We start from the raw sequence: 26,555 nt of genomic DNA, 5'->3' as shown, positions 1-26,555 counted from the left end.
AGAACAGTAGAAAGAGGCATTAAAACTCCATTTATAGCAACAAAACACGTTTATTATGGTGTATTTAAAGGGTACAGGCCTACATACACTATACAGTACTGTACAAAGTCTGCGGGAAACAGAATTTCATCAGCGGTTGACTGCCTTTTCTTTGGGAAGTTCTCTTGTTGACTTCTGGCCACATTTAAAACCTTGCATTCTGCTTTTTTTTTTTGCCTGTCCGGATTAAGCGCGGGGCCCGTATTAACGAGGTTTTACTGTATTTGCTATTTAGCCTCGCTTTTCTGCTGCTTTCGGCTCATCGTGTCACTGCTTTTATTCCAAATTTTTATTTTCTCACAATTTCGTAGCGGGCTGTAGCCAGTGAATGTAGGTCCAGTCCCGATTAACCTATCTGTGCATAAAGTGGACTTAAAATAAATACTAAACAAAAGAATGTGCAATGTACCGAATTAGGGCCAAAATATTAACCTACATATTGAACAAAACAAAGGCAATAAAAATAATAATTCACTTAAAAAACAAGGAGTTGATAAGACTATAAAAACTCATAGCCGTACCGCAACCTGTATATATATTTTTATCGTGAACCCAGCAGGTTTGGAAGCAAATATTGTGTGTGCATTTGTGCAGTCCAGTTCCCAGACGAGTTCCTTCAATGGCATGTGGACCATTTCAGTTCCAGGAACAACATTGCACTACCAGCTGCCGAGACATGTAAAAACACACAACATGTATCCGAAAGTTCAACGCCCTTGCAACGTGACTCTTCTTGTATCTTCGTCTGCTTAGCAAGAAAGAAATCGCATGGCAACATGCTGTTTGCAATTCTTGCACTGCCTTGGCGTCTCAGAGTCAGTGGTTTGACGCGGCGCGGCGGTTGGTACCAAATTTTAAACTAAATGTGCAATGCTCTGTACCACCAAGGAAAAAAAAAATCAATCGCTGCCACCTCTTTGTTCAACGAAACAGCATACTCTTTCTTCTCTGTAGCTGTCACCTCACCGCATGCAGCCAACGCGATATTCAAGCATTGTGAAGGGGAAGAAGCGGAAAGGGGAGGGAAGAAGCACGGGAGCAGCGCTTGCCCACGTTAAAATCTTCTTTCGCTGATGCGGTATATCGGACAGCTTGCTCTGCGACGACATTCATGAGCATTTCTACATTCTAATTTCTTCATATAGGAGAAGTATTTATTTTACACGAGAGCGCTCAACTAAGCTTATATTACAGTTTTTGGATCTGAAGTGAAAGAAAGTAATAATTATTTCCCACAATTGACGCATGCGCCCAGAATCGCCTCTGTTCCCAACACAATCCAATAATTTTAAAATGGCAATTAAAGCGATTGGCAACCCACCATCGTGAGGAAATTGGGAAGCTCCGAGTGAGTGAGCGTAATCCGGTCGAGACGACCTACTATAACGGCTGGGGATACGTCGGGCTGACCCCCCGACTATTCCAATACTGGTTGAAGATCTCCACGCTTAGAGGTGACGAAGGAAAGCGTGGGAGGGAGATCAGCAGTCGGTAGGTATGCCCAGGCCCTTCATGGGCTGTTGCGCAAAGGATTATTATAAAAAAAGTTTAGCTCTGCACTACCTACTCCAGCTGCAGCTGTTCTGCAGGTTGCTATTTGGAGAGGAACTGAGGTGTAATTCACCCTCTGGTTGCTATTTTTTAAAAATCGCTGCGGGGGGGGGGGGGGGGTCGTAATTTATAGAATATCCCGATAGTTCAAAAGTAGTCACTGGAATTCCCTCTTGTTCGAAAATTTTGAAATACCACAATCATTATTTCTAGTTTTCACAAACTTTCGGGAGGGAGAAGTTGCACTGTGGGTTTGTCCAAAATTTTCCCTCTGAGGGTGTAAGTTTTCATATTTAGGGGTGTAAGGGAAATTGAAAGTCAAAATGATCTATGTGAAAAATTTTGGGGGTGTTTCGGGGTATGTGGATAAATCACAGAATTGACCCCAATCACGTTTTTCTTTGATAATATTTTCCCCATAGGCAATGATGTGAATCATAAGCGACGTCAGAAAAAAAATACAGGGTAACCAAAGGGGAAATGGGGTCATGATGTGCAAAAAGTCTGAGAAGTTCAAAAGTTAATACGAAATGTTGTACGTGGTATGAGTATGGTGGTAAGAATAATGCCATTACATATTGATAGAATATTTTTTTTCTAAAAATTGGGGACAGCTGCTTTACAAGAAGGGGCCATGTCCTGCCATAATCCCCATTTAGCGTCGCCACTGCTGACAACAAAGTTTTCCTGGCAGGAAAGATGGAGACGACTGAATTGAATAGTATTCTATTTTAGAAGATTAGTAACCCTATAGCGCTACAGCCCAATATTAGGCCCTGTCTTACTTATCGACTGCTGGCCTCCCTCCCACGCGGGCCACCAGGGGGGGCGTGGAGATCTGTAGCCAGGCTAGGGGGACGGGTGGTCGGCCCGACCAACCCCCAGCCGTTGTAGGACTTCGCGACCGGATTACGCTCACTCACTCAAGAGCACCCCAATTTCCTCACGATGGTGGGTTGCCACCGGTCCTATACACAGGCCGAAAATTCCCGGAGACTGAACCCGGGTTAGTCCGATATATTTCACATTTTTTTCAGGTGAGTTTGATCATTGAGAGAGTTACGTGTATTTACATAGAAGCATCTGAAGCATGGGCGGAGTTTGAGCTTTTGCTTTGGGGGGGGGGGGGGGCAGACTAGGAGAAGCATATGATATTTTAAACTAGAGGATATTCAATAACCCTCAGGTATTGAATATCCCCTAGTTTTATGCCTTTTAGATTTGAAAATGTTAAATTTCCTCGCTTAAGTAAACAAATATTAATTATTATATTGGTTGTCAGTTTTAGAAGAAGCAAAACTACGATTATTGCATTTAATTATTTTTTATTGATACAATACTCGTATTACTTTAAAAAAAGTTACGGTACAATAGTAAGCTTCAGACATTTTGGAAAAATTGAATTGAAAAGTTCTTTTGATGCCTCAGCAGTAACTGTTGACTCAACACAAAGTCATTTTACGTTTTTCTTTCTTCAAACTGTACACATGAATCAAATGGTCTAAGACCCGCTATTGCGGCGCAATTACAGCACATGCCATCATGCCAAAGTCAAGATTTGCGGTATGGCTTCGTGTAGTAACTGAACTTAATCATGTCTTATTTTTTAGTATTTTTTAAGTTGGGGGGCCAGGCCCCCCTGGCCCCTCCAGAACTCCGCCTATGATCTGAATGTTTCCTTCTGAAGTTCGTGGCCCGTTACAATATCTTCGTAATTGCTTGAAAAAGAATTACTTATTTTGTTTTCCCAAGGCTACTCGCAATGACAAATAACTTGAAAATCGAGAACGAAGAAAAGTACCATTCCTTAACGAATATCATTTCGTCTTCTTTCTCGTAACTTTATATCTTTCTTAGTGAAATAAAATACTTCCCAAGAGGTCTATCGTGCCCTTGACCCACAATTCCATGACAGAAATAATCTACTGATTCCAGCAAATAACGAGGTTATAATCACACGGTATAATTGTAAAATTTCCTTCACTGTAGTTCAGCACCATCTATTAGCAAAAGCATGAACTATCACAATGTTCTTTTTCCTATGTCTATGTTGAGCAAGTGTTTCTTCGCTCCACAAGAACTTCTTATCTTCGAAGCTTGCACGCTTTCTACCTCTGAAACATTTTGTTAGCTGTCACCATTTTCAGCATCGAAACTTTCGTTACGTTTTGTTTTATTTACGTCCTCCAATCGGCCAGTCTGTCCAACTGCGCAAGCAAGAAAGATCAGACGTATAAATGCTCTTTCATTCTAAATATGCATTTTTATACCGTAGTCGTAGAGAAATGTTGCTGCTCTTAAGATATATTCCCGCTTCCCCCTCTAATTTTTTCTGATGTCGCCACTGCTTCGTAAAGTAGGTTTATATCAGTTGCCGGAAGTCTTGTATTACGCCATACAATTTATACCTGCCAACTTCTTTCTCGATAAGGCGAGCGGAAATTTCGACTTCTACCCAACTTCAAACAAATATGAAATAAGCAGTGGCGCAGGAACGGGGGGGGTACAGGGGTACATTGAACCCCCCTAAACTTTTGGAGGGGGGTACTGTACCCCCTTAAATCCTTAAATCGAGTTGTACCCCCTGTACCCCCTTTGCTAATTTAACAGCAGACGCAAGGTGAAAGAACCTATTTTAATTTCACCCAATAAAAAAAAGTGTACAGTAGACTCGCGATTAACAGAGACCCGATTAACCGAGGGAGTGGTTGGAAAACATCGCGCTTCATAACGCAACCCCCTGTTTGTTTATGGAGTCAAGTCACTGTTCGCGCAGCACGTGTTCGTTACATTGTCGGTGTATCCGATTGTTACGGTGGTGTTTAAGTCTGTGTAGGCCTATTCTAAGCGGAAAAAGTAATCTTCTCATTTATGATGTACTAATAATAAATAATTACTATACAGTTTTAAGTGTTGTTTCGTTATTTACGACCTATTAGCACATTATCTCCGTATTATCCGAGTTTTTCCGTATCCGAGGTAATCTCGGTCCCAATTAGCTCGGATAATCGCGAGTCTACTGTACATTGAACTTATAGGCCTAAACATTATCTTCCTTACCACAGAAATTCAAACCATTCTAAACTTATTCTACTACATTGTGGTTGCTACTAGTTAGCTCATTGACCTAAGTTCTTCGAAACTTCTTTAAGGCGATGAAAATTGTTTAAAATGTGTGTGGAACGATGGAATCAGATTTGCTCTCAGACAATCACGCTGGAGACGAATGTTCCTTTGCGTAAGGGGGGTACACTTTTCTAAAACATTGGTCGCGTCGATTCGAAGATAAGATACAAATCTTCATCAGAAGAGTATATGACTGATCCCATTTTCTTTTGAATATTTAAAATGGAATTTTCCAAAACAAAATACTTACACGAACGAGACGAGACACTATAGACCAACTTGGGGGTACCTACAATGTACTGCTGTACCTCATCCATATTTATCATAACTTTGCAAGAGGGTGTTTTAAAATCTGTTTTAAAAAACATGAATTCTAAGAAAAACAAAGAAAAAAATAGTTACGCAATTTTTGCATTAAATAACAGGACATTCGTGTGTGCTGTTCTAAAATAGAATATTTCCCATGTCTTCACATTATACCTAAGTATTAAGGACGTATTTAGGGGGGTCCGGACACTTCCCCGAAAGACTTACCAAGAAGTAAAAGTAAATAATCGAAATATAATTGTTTAGCATTTGTTATATAATCGATGGTTATATATATATATAAAGATTTATGCACACAACTAATGATAATATCCATAAAATATTAATCAGAAACTTTACTTTTCGTTAATTGGATCTAACTTTTGTTTGTTATTCAATAAATATTCAATTATTTTTCTATTTGACATTAAATTCCTTGCCAGGGCAGTTGTTTTTATGCAAATCTTGGCGATCTTAACTACATGCAAGCTAGATGCTATTCTTTTGCTATCTTTTACCTATTCACGTAATAACAACAATACAATATTAATTAACTTACATATTTAATTAATATTTTAATTTAATTAAATATAATAATAATTTATTATTATTATTATTATTATTATTATTGCAACACTTGGTTGGACCCCCCGAAATGTATTTCTAGGGGCAGTAGTATGTGTGTTTATATATATGGGACGCTGAATTTTGTACCCTCCCAAATGAAAAACGTTCCTGCGCCACTGGAAATAAGTGTAATTTCAGGAACAATTGCAATATTTTACAATGTTTTAATATATCCCTCGTATACAGCTTAATGGAATGTACACATGAAACTGTAGTCAAATGTTAAGATGTCAGAAACCTCAAACCTGTGACAATAAAAAATATTTTCCCTATTCAGCTGACACTAGCGAGCATTTCCTAAATCTGGAAACCTTGAAACGAAGCCTCAGCATTAAAGATTGAAAATGATTATACTAAAGCGACTGTTGTAAATTCGATTTTTTATGCTCTTATGCAGGTTAAATGTGTCAAATGAAACAAAAATACTTGTTAGTTGCACGAGCTTAAACATTACGTTGTTTAACCAACCATTTTGCAAATTGCCTCTTAGGATAACAATAAAGATAAATAAATAAATACTTACGAACTACGATTCCATTCTTCATGTTGATTCCTTACGTGTCCGTATTGTCGATTATCGCTTTCACAAAACAAAAAAACTCTTGCAGCTCTGTTTTCTTCTGATTACAATAAATATGAGCCAACAAGAGATTAATTCACTTTAGTTAATGTCTATTGCTATTTTATAGTTTTGCATGACATTTCGATTTGACGCACAGAGAAAAATATGACAGTACCACTAAATTCAAAGCAATGTAGCCAGATCCAGAACGCAGAGAACGATGGGAAACACGACTTTTAGCCAAACGAAATGCAATGTTGGCAGTTGATTTGGTTTATTTTATTTGGCGTTTCTGCTACTTTTGGCTAATTGTGCGTGCGTATAGCTTACGAATTACATGTGTATTTCAGAACATCTTTGACATTAAACAGAAATTATAGCCCATAGCATAATTATATAACCAGCTTATTAATTAGTAAATTAAATCATAATTAACTAAATCGTGCATATAATATATCAGCTTGATTTGCTATTTATAATAATATTGAGAATTCTGAGGAAAAAAGTACGAAACAATCTATCAAGTGAACTAAGAACGTAACTAATTAATCTGACAACAGAAGTGTGAGCAGGGGAAGGCTGATTTCTTAGTCATTTGCTTAGGTTTACTGTATCGTTTAACTGAAATTAGTGACATCTCAGCCATCACCTTGTACAGTCACGGACACTGCCGGGTTGTAATGAATGCATTGACTTTCAATGGAATCGTTACAACCCGGCAGTGTCCGTGACTGTACTTCAAATCATTCATTTCCCCAATAATAGAATACTGCTCTCCCGTCTGGGCCATGGCATGTCCCTCTCATCTCTCTAGAATCGATTCAGTCTTTCACTTCTTCCTAGCTGTAGTTTGATACAGGGTTCCCCCATTACGCAATTTTTCATGTCCACATCTCTTGTCTTTTCTAAACTTACAAACTGCTTATCAGCGACGTTTGCAGAATGATTTCAGTTATTTATACAAAATTGTGAATGGCAAAATCCGCTGCAACACACTTCTATTATTTTTTAAATAGGTTTTGCTTATTATTATTATTATTATTATCATCATCTTTGCATTTTCATTGTTGACAATTTCAGTGTAAAATGGCCAACTGTGCTGTATCTGAAATCTTCTCAATAAATAAAAGACGGATATATTAAAGCATTGTAAAATGTATCGATGGTTGCTGAAATGATATTTCATAATTTTTTGAAAATGCAAGTTGGGTAGAAATGAAATTTCCGCTCAGATGGGCTAATTGGGAAAGGACCTACAGTTTTAATGTGGGATCTGTTCGTTTCCACCGAGAATCGAACTAGGGATCCCTTGATTACTAGGCGATTGCGTTTACCACTAGGACATCGGGCAAGTCCAAGTTGTGTGAGGAGGGGTGTAATGGCCCGCATCAAACCTTGACACGCGAATGAATTCAACATTTTTAAACTTCCCTCCCCGCAAATGACGGAGCTCTGTCACATCTATTATCAGGCTTGCCAAACACCCCGGAATCGAACTCTCTCTCCCGGTTTTCCGGTCAAACTTTGTTATCTCCCGGGATGTCGCAATTTATTATTATTATCTTCTTATGGTAGATAATTTTTAAGAGTTTTGTTATAGTATCACGGCTTCAGAAGAGTCTATGTATATCTGTACGTACATTAATATTGTTATGTTTACTTACAAATTTTGGTGGCTGGGTTGTTTGATCAAGTTCATTGATTTTTTGTATTCACAGTAGTAAGACCACAAACAAATATAGTGGAACCACAAGGAAAGAAACCTGCGCAGAACCACATCGCGCTGGCGGGGGGGGGGGGTGAGGACAGGAGGAAGGAGCCTTCAGGCCTGCTCACGTCAGTGTTGCCAGACCTATTAATTTCTCGGGAGAATTCCTTAATAAACTATTGCTATGGAACCTCCAACGGCCCGCTCAAAAACACGTTTCCTGCTCATCTTACTTGAACATGGAGGGCAGAGATAAAGTGGAACTCCACTCAACCATGAAAACTGCTGTTTGAACTGTGAAATTATGCCAAACGATACTAAATTGTGCTAGGACATTATTCATATTTTATTACTATTACTACATTACTATTTTTAGATGGTTGTATTTTATCCCACCCAAAAATGTATTTCTATTTTAGTTATTTTACGCCACTTTTGTACCTCTACGGGTGAGTACGACAATATGGATGAATGAAAAACAGATGAAATTAATGAAGTGACACAAACACAGTGAAACGTCCTTGCCTTACTAGGTAGAAACACTGACTTCGTAGCGTGGACAGATTATTTTATACATGTATGTGTATATGTGTGTATATATATATATATTGTATATATATATTAAATGCAGCAACATAGAGGCAGCATAACTGACGAATAAAGCATGTGAGTGTTAAGAACAAGAAATTTGCTAGAGAACGAAGCGGCATAGTTCAATTACGAAGGAAATAATGCATCCCCTCCCCCGTAGTTGCTTGAAACTTTCATGGGGTTCAAAATAGTTAGTTTTCTATCCTTAATATACTATTCTATACTTAAATACTTAATTTTCTACAAAATTATATGGCGGCATGGACGTCCAGAAGGAAGTGCAAGGATGGTCGCCACCCCCTCCTCTTCTGGAAACTTAATGTTGACATAACGTACCTATTATTTCAGACGTATGAGTTGATTTCAGTCATAGTAATTAACATTCATTTTTATAATAGGGATGTAGGAAAGTGATAATTTCAAACTGAAGTGGTGTTTTCTGAGACTGCAACATTATACAGGGTAACATGCCTCGTTTACCCGCCTGATAAAAATGCATTGTGCATTGTTTCCCCCTCGCTGGAAAAAATCTGCAGACATCCCCTTGCACCCCCCCCCCCCAGTGCGCACGCCTATGCCGCCCCCCGCCCCCGAGAACGTCGTTCATCCGCTACTATTAGATCATCGGATTTTGTAGCAGATCTTCTGGTTTCCCAAGGAACAATCTCCCGATTTTTTCAAGTCTGACCTGGCAACACTGCCCCGAGCACCGATAACTGCCATGGTGGATAACGGCAGGGAAGATGCGCGAACGCTTTTGACGGAAGGTTTTTTCCCTTGTGGTCGAGCAGATGATATTCAGGATATTAGTCTTCCAGAACATTTTAATTTAAAGGGTTTGAAGACTGTAAAGAAATCTGGAATTTTATTCTTTAAAGTTCAAGAACTTAGCCATTCTAGTGACTCACTGAAAATAGAGTAATTACACCCAAATATTCGATTTCCTACTATTCAACTCTTTTCCCGATTCAATCTAAACGAGCTGGAGAGTTATGAATCATCGCCAAAGTTAAGTGATAGCGATCACTGAAACGAGTCAATGCCAAAGGTAAGACTTCAGCCGCAGTTAGCAATTTAGTGTGACGTAACACTTAATTACAGCTGCCAGGAAGACTATTGGTTTGAAAGGTAGTCGTCCACGTGCTTGAATTCTTGGCAAGGTTCACGGAGGAAAAAGAACAAAGGCAGAGATCACGTGACGCACTTTGGACTGCTCTCTTCGTGCTCGTCTTTCTCGAGGCTTAGGGGAAAGGTGAGGGAAAGCTTTGTGGTGGGGAGAAGGAGCCAAGGAGTCTATTCTAGATACCAAGCGTGGTAGCCACGTGATCGCTTTGCTTAAGCGTATTCCCCTTTAGTCACACTTCACGTGGCCTCCAAAGTCTTCCTTTCCAAATGCTGCTTATTGTCTTGCGGATGTTTGTTGCCACGAGGAAATTTTATATTCATTAACGCGATGGTGGTCCGTAGTGACCAGAAGAGGAGGGTGAGGGGAGGACCATGGCTCCCTAAAGAAAATTACTTGATACATGCAATTTTATTCATTTCTATTTGCTTTGCTTGTGATTTGATTTTTGTGTTATTTATCGTCACTTTTCTGACAATTTTGGCTAATCGCGACGTTGAGGACAAGGGCGCCGACTTTCCAAAATTTCTGTGGGTGCATATCAATGGCGGTTACATCAGTAATTATCAAGTATTGTATAATTTAAACAACTTACATGCACAATGATATTATCAACACGTTACTAAAATACCACATTCATACAAATTAAAATGAAAAATTCTTCATAAATGCAAATAATTTTAATTGTATTGCAGAAAGAACTATGCAAGGATTTTGTTGTGAACAGAAACTACAAAATGACTAACTTTATGTACCAAATAATAATAATCATGACATGTTAACTTTCAATATAAAACACATTCCTTCTTACGTCATTTGTACTTATGAATTTGTTTGCAATTTTGGTAATGTCAATATTTTTAGTCATTTCTTTATGAACATGCAAAATTGCCAAATCATTCAATCTTTTTTGGGTCATTGTTGACAGCAAAAACGTTTTCAATCGTCTAAGTGCTGAAAATGACCGCTCAGAGGTACAAGAAGTAGCAGGTATAGTTAAAATCACCCATACAAACTTCACAAATTCTGTGAGCATTTCACGCATGGGACCACTGTTTTCTCTACTTAAAATATTTGTAATGTATGACAAGTTGGCCACTGTTTCTTTGTTCCTTCTGCACACATCTAGAAACATGTCCCTGTGCAATGTTAGCTTGTCTTTATCAAAGTCTGTCCCATCTCAATGTTTTAATTGCTTATTATTTTTTGATAATGGCAAGTGAGAAATATTTATTTTACTATTTATGTGGGTGCTTGAGCCCCGGAGCACCCACGTAGTCGGCGCGCATGGTTGAGGATGACTGATATGAAAATGATGAAAGAACACTCACATCCAACACAGCAAACAAATGTCCAAAATATATCCATTGGATATCTTTTGGATATTTGTGTCGGAAGTTCTGGATATCCAAAATACATCCATTGGATATCTCCTGGATATCCAAAATACATCCATTGGATATCTCCTGGATATCCATTTGTCCGCATACGTGATATCCAGAAATGGATATGTTTTGGACATCAAGTGGGACGTTATCTGAACATTATATGCTTTGATTTAGACTTTTTCTTTGTACGTATTTGGATATTCTATGGACACAATAAGTACAACTTTTGGACTACATTTGGATCTCATCTGAATATTATTTCAATATGAAAAGATGCATGCAACAGTCAACCAACAATGTTTTCTTGCTCCCCCTTAAAATATGCACTAGTCCAATTGGATAATTCAATGAACTAAACGATTTGTAACTACGCACTGGTAATGTGTACGCTGGAAAGTTCATATGAACTAACCGATCTCTGAACAAATGTGTCAGTTTTTCACCACCTTCTTCTTCTTCTTTATTTGACGGTTGTTTTGTGAAGTATCGCCTTTAACAGGCCTGGCTCCTATTTCTTCCTGTGTTGAGTTAACTATTGACGTGGGTTGGTTGACATGTCCTTCTATTCCTCCTGCAACTGTCGCTTGGTGGATTCATCTGCGTTGTGGATTGTTTTGGTTCCGTTAGAACCCTTATATTGTGGTCCTTAAAAGGCCCTGGAATGACAATTCGTTTTCTGTGAGTTTTAGGAAGTCCCCTGCTGCGACGATGTCTAGGCAGACTTCGCTGTTTTGGAGTTTCTGCTATGGCATATGTAGTGTCTCCTCTGTTCTTTCGTTCAGTCTATGGTTGTGCTTCTCTTCTTGGCGTTGACTTTCGAAGAGACTCAGCTGTTGTTGGTTTTGGAGCTGTTTGGAATACTTTACAGCCTCTGAAGTTAGCTGCATGTTCGCCCCTGCAGTTGCAGCACTTAGCGTTCAAGCATTCTCTGGACAGATGACTCTGTGCACATTTTACATATCTAGGCGTAGCTTGACAATTTCTCTGCGTGTGTCCGACCCTCTGGCACCTATGGCATTGAGGTATTCCAGGGGATCTGTATGGCGTAACCTGAACTCTGTAGCCTAACAGGTCTTCTTTTTGGTGAATGTCTCTAGCTTTCTCTGTTCTTCTGATGGCAATCAAAAATAGAGGCATCGGCACTTTGACATGGGTGCGTTTGTCTCTCTTTGTCATATAATGAAAAATTGTGTTTTAACACCCTTCGAAAGATGTGTGAACATTAAGCTATAAGGATCTAGAGGTCCAGTTCAACCCCCAAAACTGAAATGATAAGTTTGCTTGAGTATATTACTCAGTATTAGTATTTGGAGGCTAATGTGAGGAACTCTTACGTCGAATCTTGGCCTGGCGGAGCCAGGAAATGGCTTTGGAGTTCAAGGCGCATCCACTTCCAAATCCCCAAGAGGAGTGTTTACTATCCTTTAAACAATTCCCCCAAACAGTAATTTTTTAATTGAATTGTTGTTTTAAGTTTCTAAGTCCACTTTATGCACAGATAGGCTAATCGGACCTACAGTTTAGAGAGGAATCTGAACCACTATGTGCCTCCAACGGCTTTTGAACCTGCGACCCCTTGGTTACAAGTCAACAACTTTACCACTACGCCAACGGGGAAGCCCAGTATTTTTTTTCATCTGTGCAATTATATCTAACCTGATATTTTTTAAAAATGTTTCAAGCAGAAAATACAAATGATCACGAACAAATTATTTGGTTTCTATTGAAGTTTCTCCCTTCCTCCAAAAGAGAATCCTGGCGTTCAAGTAAAGAAAGTATTTCCAATTTCTTCTTTCAGTTATTCTCAGAGATTGAAACCATTCTGATTTAGTTTCAAGAAGCTACTAATCTGATATATTCGTATAAGTCGATAACACAAAATGAGGAGGAAAGAATATTTGGGTAAAAGTGAATTTCTTTTACAACTGGGAGTTGGGGAGGAGGGGTGATTAGCTGACTACTGTACATGTGTCCCACTCTGGCATCATTTAAATATATATATATTGCTAAGGGTGCCGCAATATTTTTCTTGCAGGGGGCCCCCAGAGAACTGCGCTACGCCACAAGTCCAGACCTTGCGTCTAGCGACTACCACCTCTTCAGCCATAAGACCTTCCTGGGCGGCAAGCGTTTAGACACTGATGAAGAAGTGAAAACGACTGTGAGTAACTGGCTATCATCACAGGCGGCAGAGTTCTGTGAGAAGGGTATCCAAAAACTCGTACTTCGTTACGATAAATGTTTAAACCGGCACGAAAATAGAGAAGTGTATGTAAATTCAGAAAATAAATGTTTTTTTGAAAAACATTTACTTACTTAGTTTTTAATGCAAAACGGACCTTACTTAGAAAATAACCCCCATATTTTTTAGCAGCCAATCCTCATTTTGCTATTTTTTCCTGCATTTGACATTCCTTTGTTTTTTTTGGAATATTGGGTCAAAGGTAGGGTTATGACCCCCACCAAGTCCCCCCATCGGACACGCCACTGTCCTACTTCTTTTGTGGCAAAGGAATTGTAAATAGTTTGTGTTCCAGTTTGGAACATGCTTAAGTCTTCTTGATTTAATTATTCTAATAATATCTGGACATGAATACAAATTATGTAGTTCTAAATTATGTAACCTTCTCCACTCACCTGTCTCTTCATCCCTTTTAGGTCCAAATATTTTCCTAAGGATCTTATTTTCAAATACTCTCAATTTGTGTTCCTCTTTCAATGTAAGGGACCAAGTTTCACATCCATATAATACTACAGGCAAAATTACTGTTTTGTATATTTTAACTTTTAGTTTCTTAAATATTAAACGAGAAGACAAAAGTTTATGAAGAGAGAAGTAACATGCATTTCCTGAATTAAGCCTACTTTTTATTTCCTCTTTAATATAAATTTCATTTGTTAATATTACTCCTAAGTATTTGAATTTGGAAACTGGTTCAAACGAGTTGTTATCAATAATTAGATTTTGATTATTACCTAACACTTGGTTTCGGCCTGTAAGCATATATTTAGTTTTCTCTTTGTTAACTTCCAAACCTATCTCTTTAGCAGTTTTGAAAAATATTTTAGCATTATTCTTAATTGTATTCACATCATCCCCCAGTAAGTCTACATCATCTGCATATGCTAACAACTGAGTCACACCATTTAATTTTAGTCCTTCTTTAGTTTCTCTTACCCTCCTAACAGCATATTCTAAGGCAAAATTAAAGAGCAATGGAGATAAAGCATCTCCTTGTTTTAACCCATCATGAATTGTAAATTTATCAGACTCATTAATACCCACACGAATTTTACTTTCTGTTTCACTGGTGCATATTTTTTATCATACTAACACGCTTCTTAGGTATTCCAAACTCGACTAATACCGTGCGTCCATTTCGATCTGCAGCCGAGAGATCGGGAGAAGCGTGGCGGGCGGCACTGACGGAGATGCCGACATTTGCGGCCTGAAATGCCCGCTTATTTTTATGGACATATGCAGACATTTATATAAATATTGCAAAACGAGCACTAACCTGTGTTATAAGAGTATGGTTTTAATTTTAGTAGCTTAGTGACTGTATGTGCCGATGATTTTGACACGCCCACCTCTTGTGAAACACGGCGTAGAGGTTTGTTTGGAGAACGTTCTAACGCTGCACCAATATCATCGAGTTTTGCTTCGGTTAGAATCCGTCGTTTTTGCTTAGGTGCTTTAAAATTTAACGATACAGTTTCTCGTAATTTAAGGACAAGATATCTAATCGTATCTCTGTGTGGAGTTAAATCGCATGGGAATTTCTGTACAAATTACCTACACACGTCTCTACACGAGTTTGTTTTCACGTAGGTACGTGTCATACATAAAAAATCTTTCTTCTAACGTGAATCTTGCTGCTGGCATTCCAATCGTCTCACTGACACGTCACACATACACACTACAATAACACAAACAAGTAACTGCAAGTAACCAAGAATAACACTCTTGCGCACAGTACGAAATTAACACGCTCTTGGTTTACATTGCTCGCCACTATATTTACAACTCTGTCTTCATCTAGTCGCGAAGGAACAAAAAACTCGAGCTCGGATATTTCGGATTGCGAGGAAGCTCACGAAAACCATTCACTTTTATCGGTTTCGTCTGCAGTGTAATCCTGATACAGTGTTGCACATTCGAAACCTCCAAACGATTCCCATCGCCACAAAACTCTTTCAAGGATATAAACTTAAGCAGGACGTTACTGATCAAAACCATGATTAAAATGCTTTTTTATCTGTGGCTCTTAACATCGTTTCTATAGCGTATTTATTTGTGTATATAAGAGCAGAACTTGGATGAATTACAGAAGAACTTTTGCGTGTTATAACACAGGTTAGTGCTCGTTTTGCAATATTTATATAAATGTCTGCATATGTCTATAAAAATAAGCGGGCATTACAGGCCGCAAATGTCGGCTTCTCCGTCAGCGCCGCCCGCCACGCTTCTCCCGATCTCTCGGCTGCAGATCGAAATGGACGCACATTATATTTATTATATAATTTATCTCTTTTGACCGAATCATATGCTTTTTTGAAATCAATGAATAGCTGATGGACATTTTGATTATATTCCCACTTTTTTTCAAGTGTCTGTCTGATGTGAAAAATTTGATCTGTAGTTGATCTGTTACGTTTAAATCCACATTGATAATCACCTATAATTTCATTAGCATATGGGGTTAGTCTTGTTAAAAGAATGTTAGATAATATTTTATATGTTGTTGAGAGTAGAGAAATTCCACGGTAATTATTGCAGTTCATTTTATCACATTTTTTAAACACAGGAACAATTATGGATTCTTTCCACTGTTGAGGGATTTCTTCTTTATTCCATATTAAACAAATTAATTTATGAATTTGACATATTAATGAATTTCCACCATATTTAATTAACTCAGCTGGTATTAAATCAATGCCAGGTGCTTTGTTATTCTTTAGCCTTTTAATAGCATCCTTAACTTTAGTCAAGTTAGGTTCTGGAACTAAAGGTTCTGCTGTGTGGACTTCATTTACTTCTGATTTATCTCCTACATGGACATTTAAAAGGTCATTAAAGTAGTTCTTCCATCTATTTAGAATATCGCTTGGGTCAGCTAGAAAATCACCGTCTTTATCTTTTATCAAGTTTACTTTAGGTTGCCACCCCTTTCTAAACTCATTTACACCTTTATATAAATCTCTGATATTTTTATTTTTGCTGTTTGTTTCAATTTCGTTAATTTTGCTTTTCAAGTAATCTCTTTTTTTACTTCTAAACGTGCGGTTATCTTCTCGCTTTATTCTATTATAATTGTTTAGATTTGTATCATCAGAGTTATTTAACCACCTAAGTCTAGCCTGATTTCTTATTTCTATTAGATTATGACATTCATTATCAAACCATGGCTTACTTTTTCTTGGTTTATGGTATCCTATACTTTCTTTAGCTGCTGATTCTATTGCATTACGTATGTGCTCCCAATTCTTATTTACGTCTGTTTCATTTATATTTTCATCATCATTTAAATCCTGCAAAACATCAAATCTATTTGACAGTTTAATTTGGTAATCTTTCTTAATTCTTTCGTCAGTAAACTTTCCTGTATCAAATTTTAGAATTTTAGATTTTGTTGCTTATGATTTATCACTGAGAGTCCTTCTCTTAATTTAGCAATTACTAAATAATGGTCACTGGCACAGTCAGCACCTCTATGTGTATATACTAATATGCCTTCTCTTATCAATGAGAATTTGATCTATCTGATTATGAGTTTTACCATCTGCAGAAGACCAGGTATATTTATGGATATCTTTATGTTTAAAAGTGGTACTTTTCACAATTAAATTCTTTGAGGTTGCAAAAGTAATCAATCTTATACCATTATCATTACTTAATTCATGAAGACTTTCTTTACCAATCGTGGGTTTAAATGTCTCTTCTTTGCCAATCTGTGCATTACAGTCACCTAACAGAATTTTCATATCATACTGAGAAAATTTATCAAAGACCTGTTCTAAGTCTGTATAAAAATCATCTTTAGTATTATCATCTTTATCTTCCGTTGGTGCATGTATGTTTATTAAAATAATTTTACACCACCTACCCTGTAAAACTGCATATGATATCCTATCATTAATAAATTCTACTGTTTTAAGAGCCGAGATAATTCTATTAATTATAAAAAAGCCTGTTCCAAAATTATGATTTTCAGTAGCACCATAGAAAAAAGTATAATTTTTAGTTTTACAATTCCCTTCTCCTGGCCACCTACTACATCTAATTTATACTTCACTATCTCATTAACTGTACACTGAAATGCCCCAGGCCGGTAAAGGCTCAGAACATTCCAGGTGCCTAATTTAATATCCTTATTCCTAACATAGATCTTATCCTTAGTCCAGGGACCTCCCAAAGTAGTCCCCACCCGGAGATCCGAACGGGGGACTATTTTACCTCCGGAATATTTTACCTTGGGAACATCCATGGCCTTATATTGCTGTTTCTTGACATGGCTTTTTACAGTGCAGAGTTGTCAGCTCTACGCCTAACCCCCAATATGAATGGAGGAACTACTACACAAGACAAACACAATCACATTAGACAGCACAATTACTACACAAGACGAACACAAACACATTAGACAGCACAACTACTACACAAGACACACACAAACACATCACAACTATAACACATTATAAACACAAATACACCACAACTACTACACAATATAAACACAAACAAACTACACACCACAACTACTACATAAGACAAACACAAACAAATTAGACAGCACAACTACTACGCAAGACAAAACAAACATACTAGACAGCACAACTACTACACAAACATACTAGACAGCACAACTACAACACAAGACACATACATACACACCACCGATACTATACAAGACAAACAGAAACACATTAGACAGCACAACTACTACACAAGACACACACAAACACATCACAACTATAACACATTATAATCACAAATACACCACAACTACTACACAATATAAACACAAACAAACTACACACCACAACTACTACATAAGACAAACACAAACAAATTAGACAGCACAACTACTACGCAAGACAAAACAAACATACTAGACAGCACAACTACTACACAAACATACTAGACAGCACAACTACAACACAAGACACATACATACACACCACCGATACTATACAAGACAAACAGAAACACATTAGACAGCACAACTACTACACAAGACACACACAAACACATCACAACTATAACACATTATAAACACAAATACACCACAACTACTACACAATATAAACACAAACAAACTACACACCACAACTACTACATAAGACAAACACAAACAAATTAGACAGCACAACTACTACGCAAGACAAAACAAACATACTAGACAGCACAACTACTACACAAACATACTAGACAGCACAACTACAACACAAGACACATACATACACACCACCGATACTATACAAGACAAACAGAAACACATTAGACAGCACAACTACTACACAAGACACACACAAACACATCACAACTATAACACATTATAATCACAAATACACCACAACTACTACACAATATAAACACAAACAAACTACACAACACAACTACTACATAAGACAAACACAAACAAATTAGACAGCACAACTACTACGCAAGACAAAACAAACATACTAGACAGCACAACTACTACACAAACATACTAGACAGCACATCTACAACACAAGACACATACATACACACCACCGATACTATACAAGACAAACAGAAACACATTAGACAGCACAACTACTACACAAGACACACACAAACACATCACAACTATAACACATTATAAACACAAATACACCACAACTACTACACAATATAAACACAAACAAACTACACACCACAACTACTACATAAGACAAACACAAACAAATTAGACAGCACAACTACTACGCAAGACAAAACAAACATACTAGACAGCACAACTACTACACAAACATACTAGACAGCACAACTACAACACAAGACACATACATACACACCACCGATACTATACAAGACAAACAGAAACACATTAGACAGCACAACTACTACACAAGACACACACAAACACATCACAACTATAACACATTATAATCACAAATACACCACAACTACTACACAATATAAACACAAACAAACTACACACCACAACTACTACATAAGACAAACACAAACAAATTAGACAGCACAACTACTACGCAAGACAAAACAAACATACTAGACAGCACAACTACTACACAAACATACTAGACAGCACAACTACAACACAAGACACATACATACACACCACCGATACTATACAAGACAAACAGAAACACATTAGACAGCACAACTACTACACAAGACACACACAAACACATCACAACTATAACACATTATAATCACAAATACACCACAACTACTACACAATATAAACACAAACAAACTACACACCACAACTACTACATAAGACAAACACAAACAAATTAGACAGCACAACTACTACGCAAGACAAAACAAACATACTAGACAGCACAACTACTACACAAACATACTAGACAGCACATCTACAACACAAGACACATACATACACACCACCGATACTATACAAGACAAACAGAAACACATTAGACAGCACAACTACTACACAAGACACACACAAACACATCACAACTATAACACATTATAAACACAAATACACCACAACTACTACACAATATAAACACAAACAAACTACACACCACAACTACTACATAAGACAAACACAAACAAATTAGACAGCACAACTACTACGCAAGACAAAACAAACATACTAGACAGCACAACTACTACACAAACATACTAGACAGCACAACTACAACACAAGACACATACATACACACCACCGATACTATACAAGACAAACAGAAACACATTAGACAGCATGACTCCTACACAAGATAAACACAAACACACTAGACAGCACAACTACTACACACGACAAACCCACTGCTGCTTGGCGTCAGCAAGTTCCAACGAGGATGGTGGCAGTGGCCACTGAAATTAATCGAAAAAGAAGAAGAAAAAAGCTTCGCGGATAAAAGTGAGTACTAGTTTCTCCGTATTTATTGATATTGTAGTGATTATTATGATTGCTTCCAGGCCCGTACCCAGGACTTTTTTTTTGGATGGGGGGGCATAAAATTTTCATGAAATATATATAAATTATTAAACAATTAATTAATATATATTTATAAACATATTAATTTGCTATATTTATAAACTAGCAAATTAATTCCTTTAACGGCTGGTTCAAAATGTCAAGAAATTAGAAGATAGGTGAAATGTTTTTAATAAGCGTTAGATATTATTTAATTATTGCTTTTTATTAAGTGTGTGTTATTCTTGACATCTGCAGTGTTGAGGTACAAAAAATGAGAAACTTCAAGAAGACATTATTTCATTATTTTCCTATGAAATGGACATGCCAGCCCTAAAAAGAAAGAAGAGTAAAGAAAAGAAGAGAGAGAGAGAGGGGGGAGAGAGGGAGAGAGAGAGAGAAAAGAGATGTATGCAACATTCACACACAGGCTGAGATCATTCATTGTTATTCCTTCTTTGTATGTGTTATGACGTTATTCTTAGTAAAGTATGTTTAACATCCAAACTGATTGCTTATCTTTGTTGTTATAACGCGAACTCTTACGCTCGGAAAATTTTAATGGGGGAAAAATTTTAATAGAACAAGATCGTTGGTGGAAAGGTGGAAGATCCACCTTCCACAACGGGAATTTGTACCCTGAATGTGACCACCAACGCTATCGAATTATCCTTATAATGAAGAACATGCCTGAATGTGAATTAACCACAAAAAAAGGATATTTTCTCATCAAGATTGCAGTTAGAAAGAAGTAAAAACAGGGAGTAAATATGGTGAACTGTCCCGACCAAATTAGAACATTTAGTAGCTTTGCATAAATGGTTATAAAACTAAAGTTACTAAATATAGTAGACTGCAGACTTCTGGAGTCTGCATCTCTCCAGAGACAACCTATTAATTTATACAAGAAGAAAATCAAAATTCTTGCAAAATCTCAAAAATTATCCATGTTATTTTTGTAGGTGTCCATCAAAATATTTCATGGCTCGAGAGGGGGGACATGGCCCCTTGCCCCCCTCTGGGTATGGGCCTGATTGCTTCATATTAATTAGAAAGGATACAAATTGTTATTTTGCATACCATATCATTATTTGAAGAGGACATGTGTATATACAAATTGTGATAAAATAAAAAAAAGGGACGGATCAAATTACCCATGTCTTTCCTGGTCACTGGCCGTGCTTTGTATAAAAGCATTAGTAATTTTAGGAAATGATTTACAGGCAACATGTAAAATGTCAGAAAAGAAGGGGGATAAAGCCTCTTCCTTGCATATTCCACCAACAAACAAGGAAAGCTTGGTATTAAACTTTTACAACAAAATAAGAAATGTATATCAAATTATGGAGAATTTTAAACTTTCAACCGTTGCACTTCCATGATTTTTAAGTTTAAACCACAGCCAATGTATAATTGGCAAAATTTAATCCCCCACCTCAAAAAAAAGTATGCTACAAAAAACAAGTCATGTATTTATAATAATGTTTATTGTAGTTCACTTTTAACATTTAACGTAAAAGTATTTTCCAAAAATACATGAAAAATACTATAAAATGTAAATTTAATAAAAATATATAAGGTAACTAGTATTTCTTGATGAATAGCTAATACATTGTAGTAATAAATACTGAGTAATTTCTTTAGAACTTGGCCTAAAGCTTAGAGAAACTGATGAAATATGAAGGACACTTGTCATGTTGAATATATGGGTATTATACTGGGTGTCTCACTCGAAGGTAGCCCCGGTAATATTCATTTTCTGTTGTAAATATTACAAGGATTTTGTTGACATTTGTACAGAATGTGAGTTAGTCCATGAGAAAGAAAGTAGAGGCGGCAACACTGAGCTCTGTAGCCATGGAGGAATGAAGTTGGCAACACGAACAGAGATGGTTGGGCAATCATGCTTTCACATCGTTAGAAACATGCAACTTCGTGTTCAGTTGTGTTTGGAAGCTCAGGGAGGATATTTCCAGCACCTCATGTGACAATCTCATTTCCGATACTTACAGTTATGTAGCCCCGGAAAATGTTGGTTGAAATGAAAAGGTACAAGAGGAAATAAATGTATGCCATGCAATTGCTTTGTTTTATTTCCTCTTGTACCTTTTCATTTCAACCAACATTTTCCGGGGCTACATTCGAGTGGAACACCCATTATTAGATGCACACACACATCTTACGTTATCTTTTCCGAACAGACTACGGCAGTGTGTTAATCTGCATTGTGGACACTTAAAAAATGTTATTTTCAAGAAATAGTGATACACACTAATTCCCCATAAAAAGAAGAATGTTTCTGTGTGAAAAAATAAATTTTTACACTTTCCTCTGAAGTGCTATTTTATTTTCAAAACCATCAGGGGTTTATGGCTCACCCTATATATATCTATTGCGTATAAAATATGCAAAAGGTGAATATGGAACAATTTTCTCACTTACTAATGCATTGTTGACTTACAATTGTGCTTGTAAGGTACCAAATTCTGTTTTATGTTATTGTGTTGTGACAACTGTATCAGTAACCAAAGATGTGCGCATAATGAACACAAATTCTTCTATGGAATACACCATGATGCATGATCTACTGCTGGTATTAAGAGCATTTAGCATATGCATGGAACTAACCCAACAGATGCACCCTTATCATCTTTAGAAATACCATACCCCCACAATCGACATGCATTTTGATGTTCCATTTCTGATCTATAGGACACTTTTATGTTCCAAACTGAATTTCTAGTCATCACAGCCGAAATGCATAAACCAGCATTCAGTGCATGTAATTTTTATGTATGCAGGGTTGCCAGCAGGACATCAATTGTCCTGTTTTTGAAAACTATATTTTCCCCAGCTCTATCCATGTTTCTGAATGGCTTGATCATCAATTTTTGTGTCACCAGTGTCGGTGCATTGTGGGATAGATATTAATTCCAGTTCCATTTCCCCACCTGTTTCACACCTTGTGATCTCTATCTCCTCTGCACTCTTTCTACTTTCTTCCGAGCGAGCGTGGTGTATTGTTGTTGTATGTTCTGTTCGACATGCTTCAAGATGAGTGCTAAACATAAAGTAGAGGCTTATGATAAGAAGAGACACTGTATATTTTGCAAGTCAAGGTTGAAGGAAGTAGATTTTCACCTGAGGTTTAAGATTATTGGCAATACTGTAACAAAACATGTTCAACAGTGCATGGTGGTCACAACAATGTGATACAGCATGTTCGAGTAGTGATTTATCCAAACAGGCCCCTCAATTTCGTCAACGCTTCCATAAAACTGTTCACAAAGGCCAAATTTTCGCTCTAAATTTACCCTTACAACCCTCTAATACAAACTTACACCCACACACATGAAAATTTCTGGATAAACCCTTGATGCTTGAGGAATCATGCAGAAGAATATCAAAGTACTGTATCTTCTTTATCTACAGTAGTTTCTCATATGAAAGATCTGTTCTGAAGATAAAAGGTGAGCAGAAATGCTTATAAAGGTCTTATACTGTGTTCATTTGTAATTTTGCCCCTTATTTTCAACTTGTGATTGCGACTTTGACACCTTGACAGCCTGGCAACCCTGAATGTACCACAAAATAACTTACACAAAACATAAAAAAACTAGTTTATAAACATCCAATGCCTTGAGATCATAATCACAGCCATTTAGTAAATGTAAATTAAAAATATTCCAGTTTCTCCAGAATTTTGATTCAGAATAAAAAGAATAAGTAAAAACAGTACAGCGTCACTATGTCAATAAATATGGAATGTACACGAAGTAAATAGTACAAGGTTATATGTACATATAAGCACATACATAAATATTCTTCTATTCCTCTAAATTTAATCCATTCACACATCTCCATACTACCCATAACTTCTCGCTACATTTAATACATAACAACAAATCGTAGCACAGCATACCATATCTTTTGAACTTTCAGCATGCTTCACATCCATCCACTATATCGTTGCTACAACTGCATTTTTTTACAGGCATCAACTCCTTCAATTACCAATTAAAACATAAAACTACTTTCACTGATTTGCTGTTACAAGCCCTGCTGGCCCTTTCCCTATTTTGTGCCCTTTTATTGTAATCCTTAAAGGTGTGAATCCCAGGTCATCCTTAGGAATACCATACTCCTGCAATTTGGCTTCGTACGTCTGTAGCAAATCGTCGTGAGATTTCCCTGCGCGAGCCAGTTCATACTGCAAGTCCTGTATTGTTGAATTTTTGCGTTCAAGTAGCTCCTGCAAATATAGAAATTTAGTTCACGTTGAAAGCCAAAGAGAAATATATTTTTCCAATTTGTTTGAGCTTGCTTCTAAGTCCACCTTATGCACAGAAAGGCTAATCGGTACTGGACCTACAGTTTAAGTGGGATGCAAATCACTGTGCATTGTGCTTTTACTGAGTTTTGAACCTGGTACCGCTTCATTACAAGGTGACAACGTTACTATTATGTCATCTTGGGAGGCTCCATTCCAATTTCTCTTGGGGAGTTTTCCAGTGGTTAGGGCATTGACCTACGGACAATATGAAAGGGTTGCATCAGAGGGTTGAAACAAGATGTTCTCAGTTGTGACTCATGTCTTTTTTGGGGTGTAGGAAGAAGTTATGGCAAACAGAGGAAGGTTTGAAAAATTGTGTACGTGGGTGTACCCAAAAGAAACCGAACTAATTTTGTGGTGGGCAGAGCTTTTGTAGTACCATGTTTTGCCGCTAGGAGCGCATAGAGCGAACCTTCCTGAGTCCGTAAGCTGAGTGCTGAAGCAGGTCAGGACACGTTTCGGCGGAATTTAGAGTGACAGCTGTTTTGTGTGATCGTCGTTTTTGCAATGGCTGATTTTCGGGAACAGCGTGCGGCGGTGAAATTCTGCTTTTGGCTCGGAAAGAGTAGAACAGAAACTCTTGAAATGTTAAAAACGGCACACAAGGACGATGCTATGGGGAAAACTCAAGTGTTTGAGTGGTTTTCCCATTTCAAAAATGGTGAAATGTCAACTGATGACAAACCTCGTTCTGGTCGTCCTTCCACGGCCATGACACATGACAATGTTGAAAAAATTCGTGAAATCATCAACGAAAATCGACGACGGACCATTCAGAGTTTGTTCCGCAGGGTCAGACAGTTAACCAGGCTTTCTACTTGGAAGTTTTGAAACAATTGTGCAACAGTGTGCGGCGGAAGCGGCCCGATTTGTGGCAGTCGGGTGACTGGTTTTTCCATCATGACACTGCCCCGGCTCACACAGCCCTGTCTGTACAACAATTCTTGACCAAAAATGGTATGACCCCCCCATACTCACCCGACCTTGCCCCGTGTGACTTTTTTTTGTTTCCTACAATGAAAGGAGACATGAAAGGAAAGCGTTTTGCTGATGTTGCTGAGGTGAAGCAAAAAAACGATGGAGGCGCTGTCACGCATCACAAAAGATGACTTTAAAAAATGTTTTGAAAAATGGAATCAAAGATTGGACAAGTGTCTTAATGCAAGTGGAGAGTACTTTGAAGGGGATTGAAGGTAGGTTTGTACTTAAATTGTGAATAAATAAGTTCACAAAAAAATTAGTTCGGTTTCTTTTGGGTACGCCCACGTATGATTGCTGAACAAACGAAATGGGTTCAGCATAGAACTTGAAATGGTTTTAGAAAAGTCTCTGTTTACCCCCAACCTTCTATCGATGTCCTGCCATAAAATGTTCCCACAAACAACATCTGGCAAGATAGAGGATTGTGACAACCTTGTCGCTGTGTAGACATACTCCTTATATTTGAAACATTTCCGCTGGTGAAGTAAAAATAAGATTGGACCCTAATTTTACTTTTATTTCCTGAAAACACATTCCTTTGAAACAGATTTCCATCTCCCAGACACTCACGTTTGCAGATTATGCTATATTTTACCATTACGCCAAAAGTATAGTGCTAGGTGCCAACAAAGATCAAACTGTACTAGGTTTAGTACCATTTTTCTGGGGTTGGCATCACTGATTAAGGAAACCCTCGATGCTTCCTTGCTGGATTCTTTAAACCTTTTCCACTGCTTGCCTATCTGTTTGTAGTGCTCCCAGCAAGGTTCCTCAGGAGAGGCAGCAAAGCCTGTGTCCACAGTCTTTGGGCTGCAGCTGGAGCAAGCGACAGTCAATTATTTGTATGTACATTGTGTTCATAATTTTATAATGTGCATTATTATGAAACTCCTAAAAAGTAGAGAACTGGAAGCAAGTATAAATTAACTGTAGGAACTGCCCCTGGATGTTGTAATGGTGAAAGTTGTCAAAGATACATTGAGAATGGTTACAAATGAAATTTGCTGTATGAAAGAAATAGACTAATAATTGAATTGCACAAAATAATTAATATGGGTG

The 26,555-nt window shown here is 37.5% G+C and overlaps 1 protein-coding gene across 5 annotated transcripts in view; it reads right to left on the bottom strand.

Annotated features, from left to right (window-relative positions):
- The window catches only part of Gas8 (Growth arrest specific protein 8), a 335,305-nt gene that overhangs the window by 275,117 nt on the left and 33,633 nt on the right, over positions 1-26,555 (bottom strand). For 4 of the 5 annotated variants that reach the window (XM_083113033.1, XM_083113031.1, XM_083113032.1 and 1 more), the window contains exon 10: positions 23,960-24,434. In XM_083113033.1, the coding sequence (XP_082969159.1) occupies positions 24,219-24,434 (216 nt within the window). In that variant the 3' untranslated portion in view covers positions 23,960-24,218. Of the gene's footprint in view, positions 1-23,959; positions 24,435-26,555 lie in introns of those variants that run through there. The other variant, XM_083113030.1, reaches the window with a different exon arrangement.

The sequence above is a fragment of the Lepisma saccharinum genome, chromosome 27, assembly GCF_977018435.1.
Source record: "Lepisma saccharinum chromosome 27, izLepSacc3.1, whole genome shotgun sequence".
Lineage (NCBI taxonomy): Eukaryota > Metazoa > Arthropoda > Insecta > Zygentoma > Lepismatidae > Lepisma > Lepisma saccharinum.
Note: the sequence above shows the minus strand (reverse complement) of the source record. Positions and strands in the feature narration are given on the sequence as shown.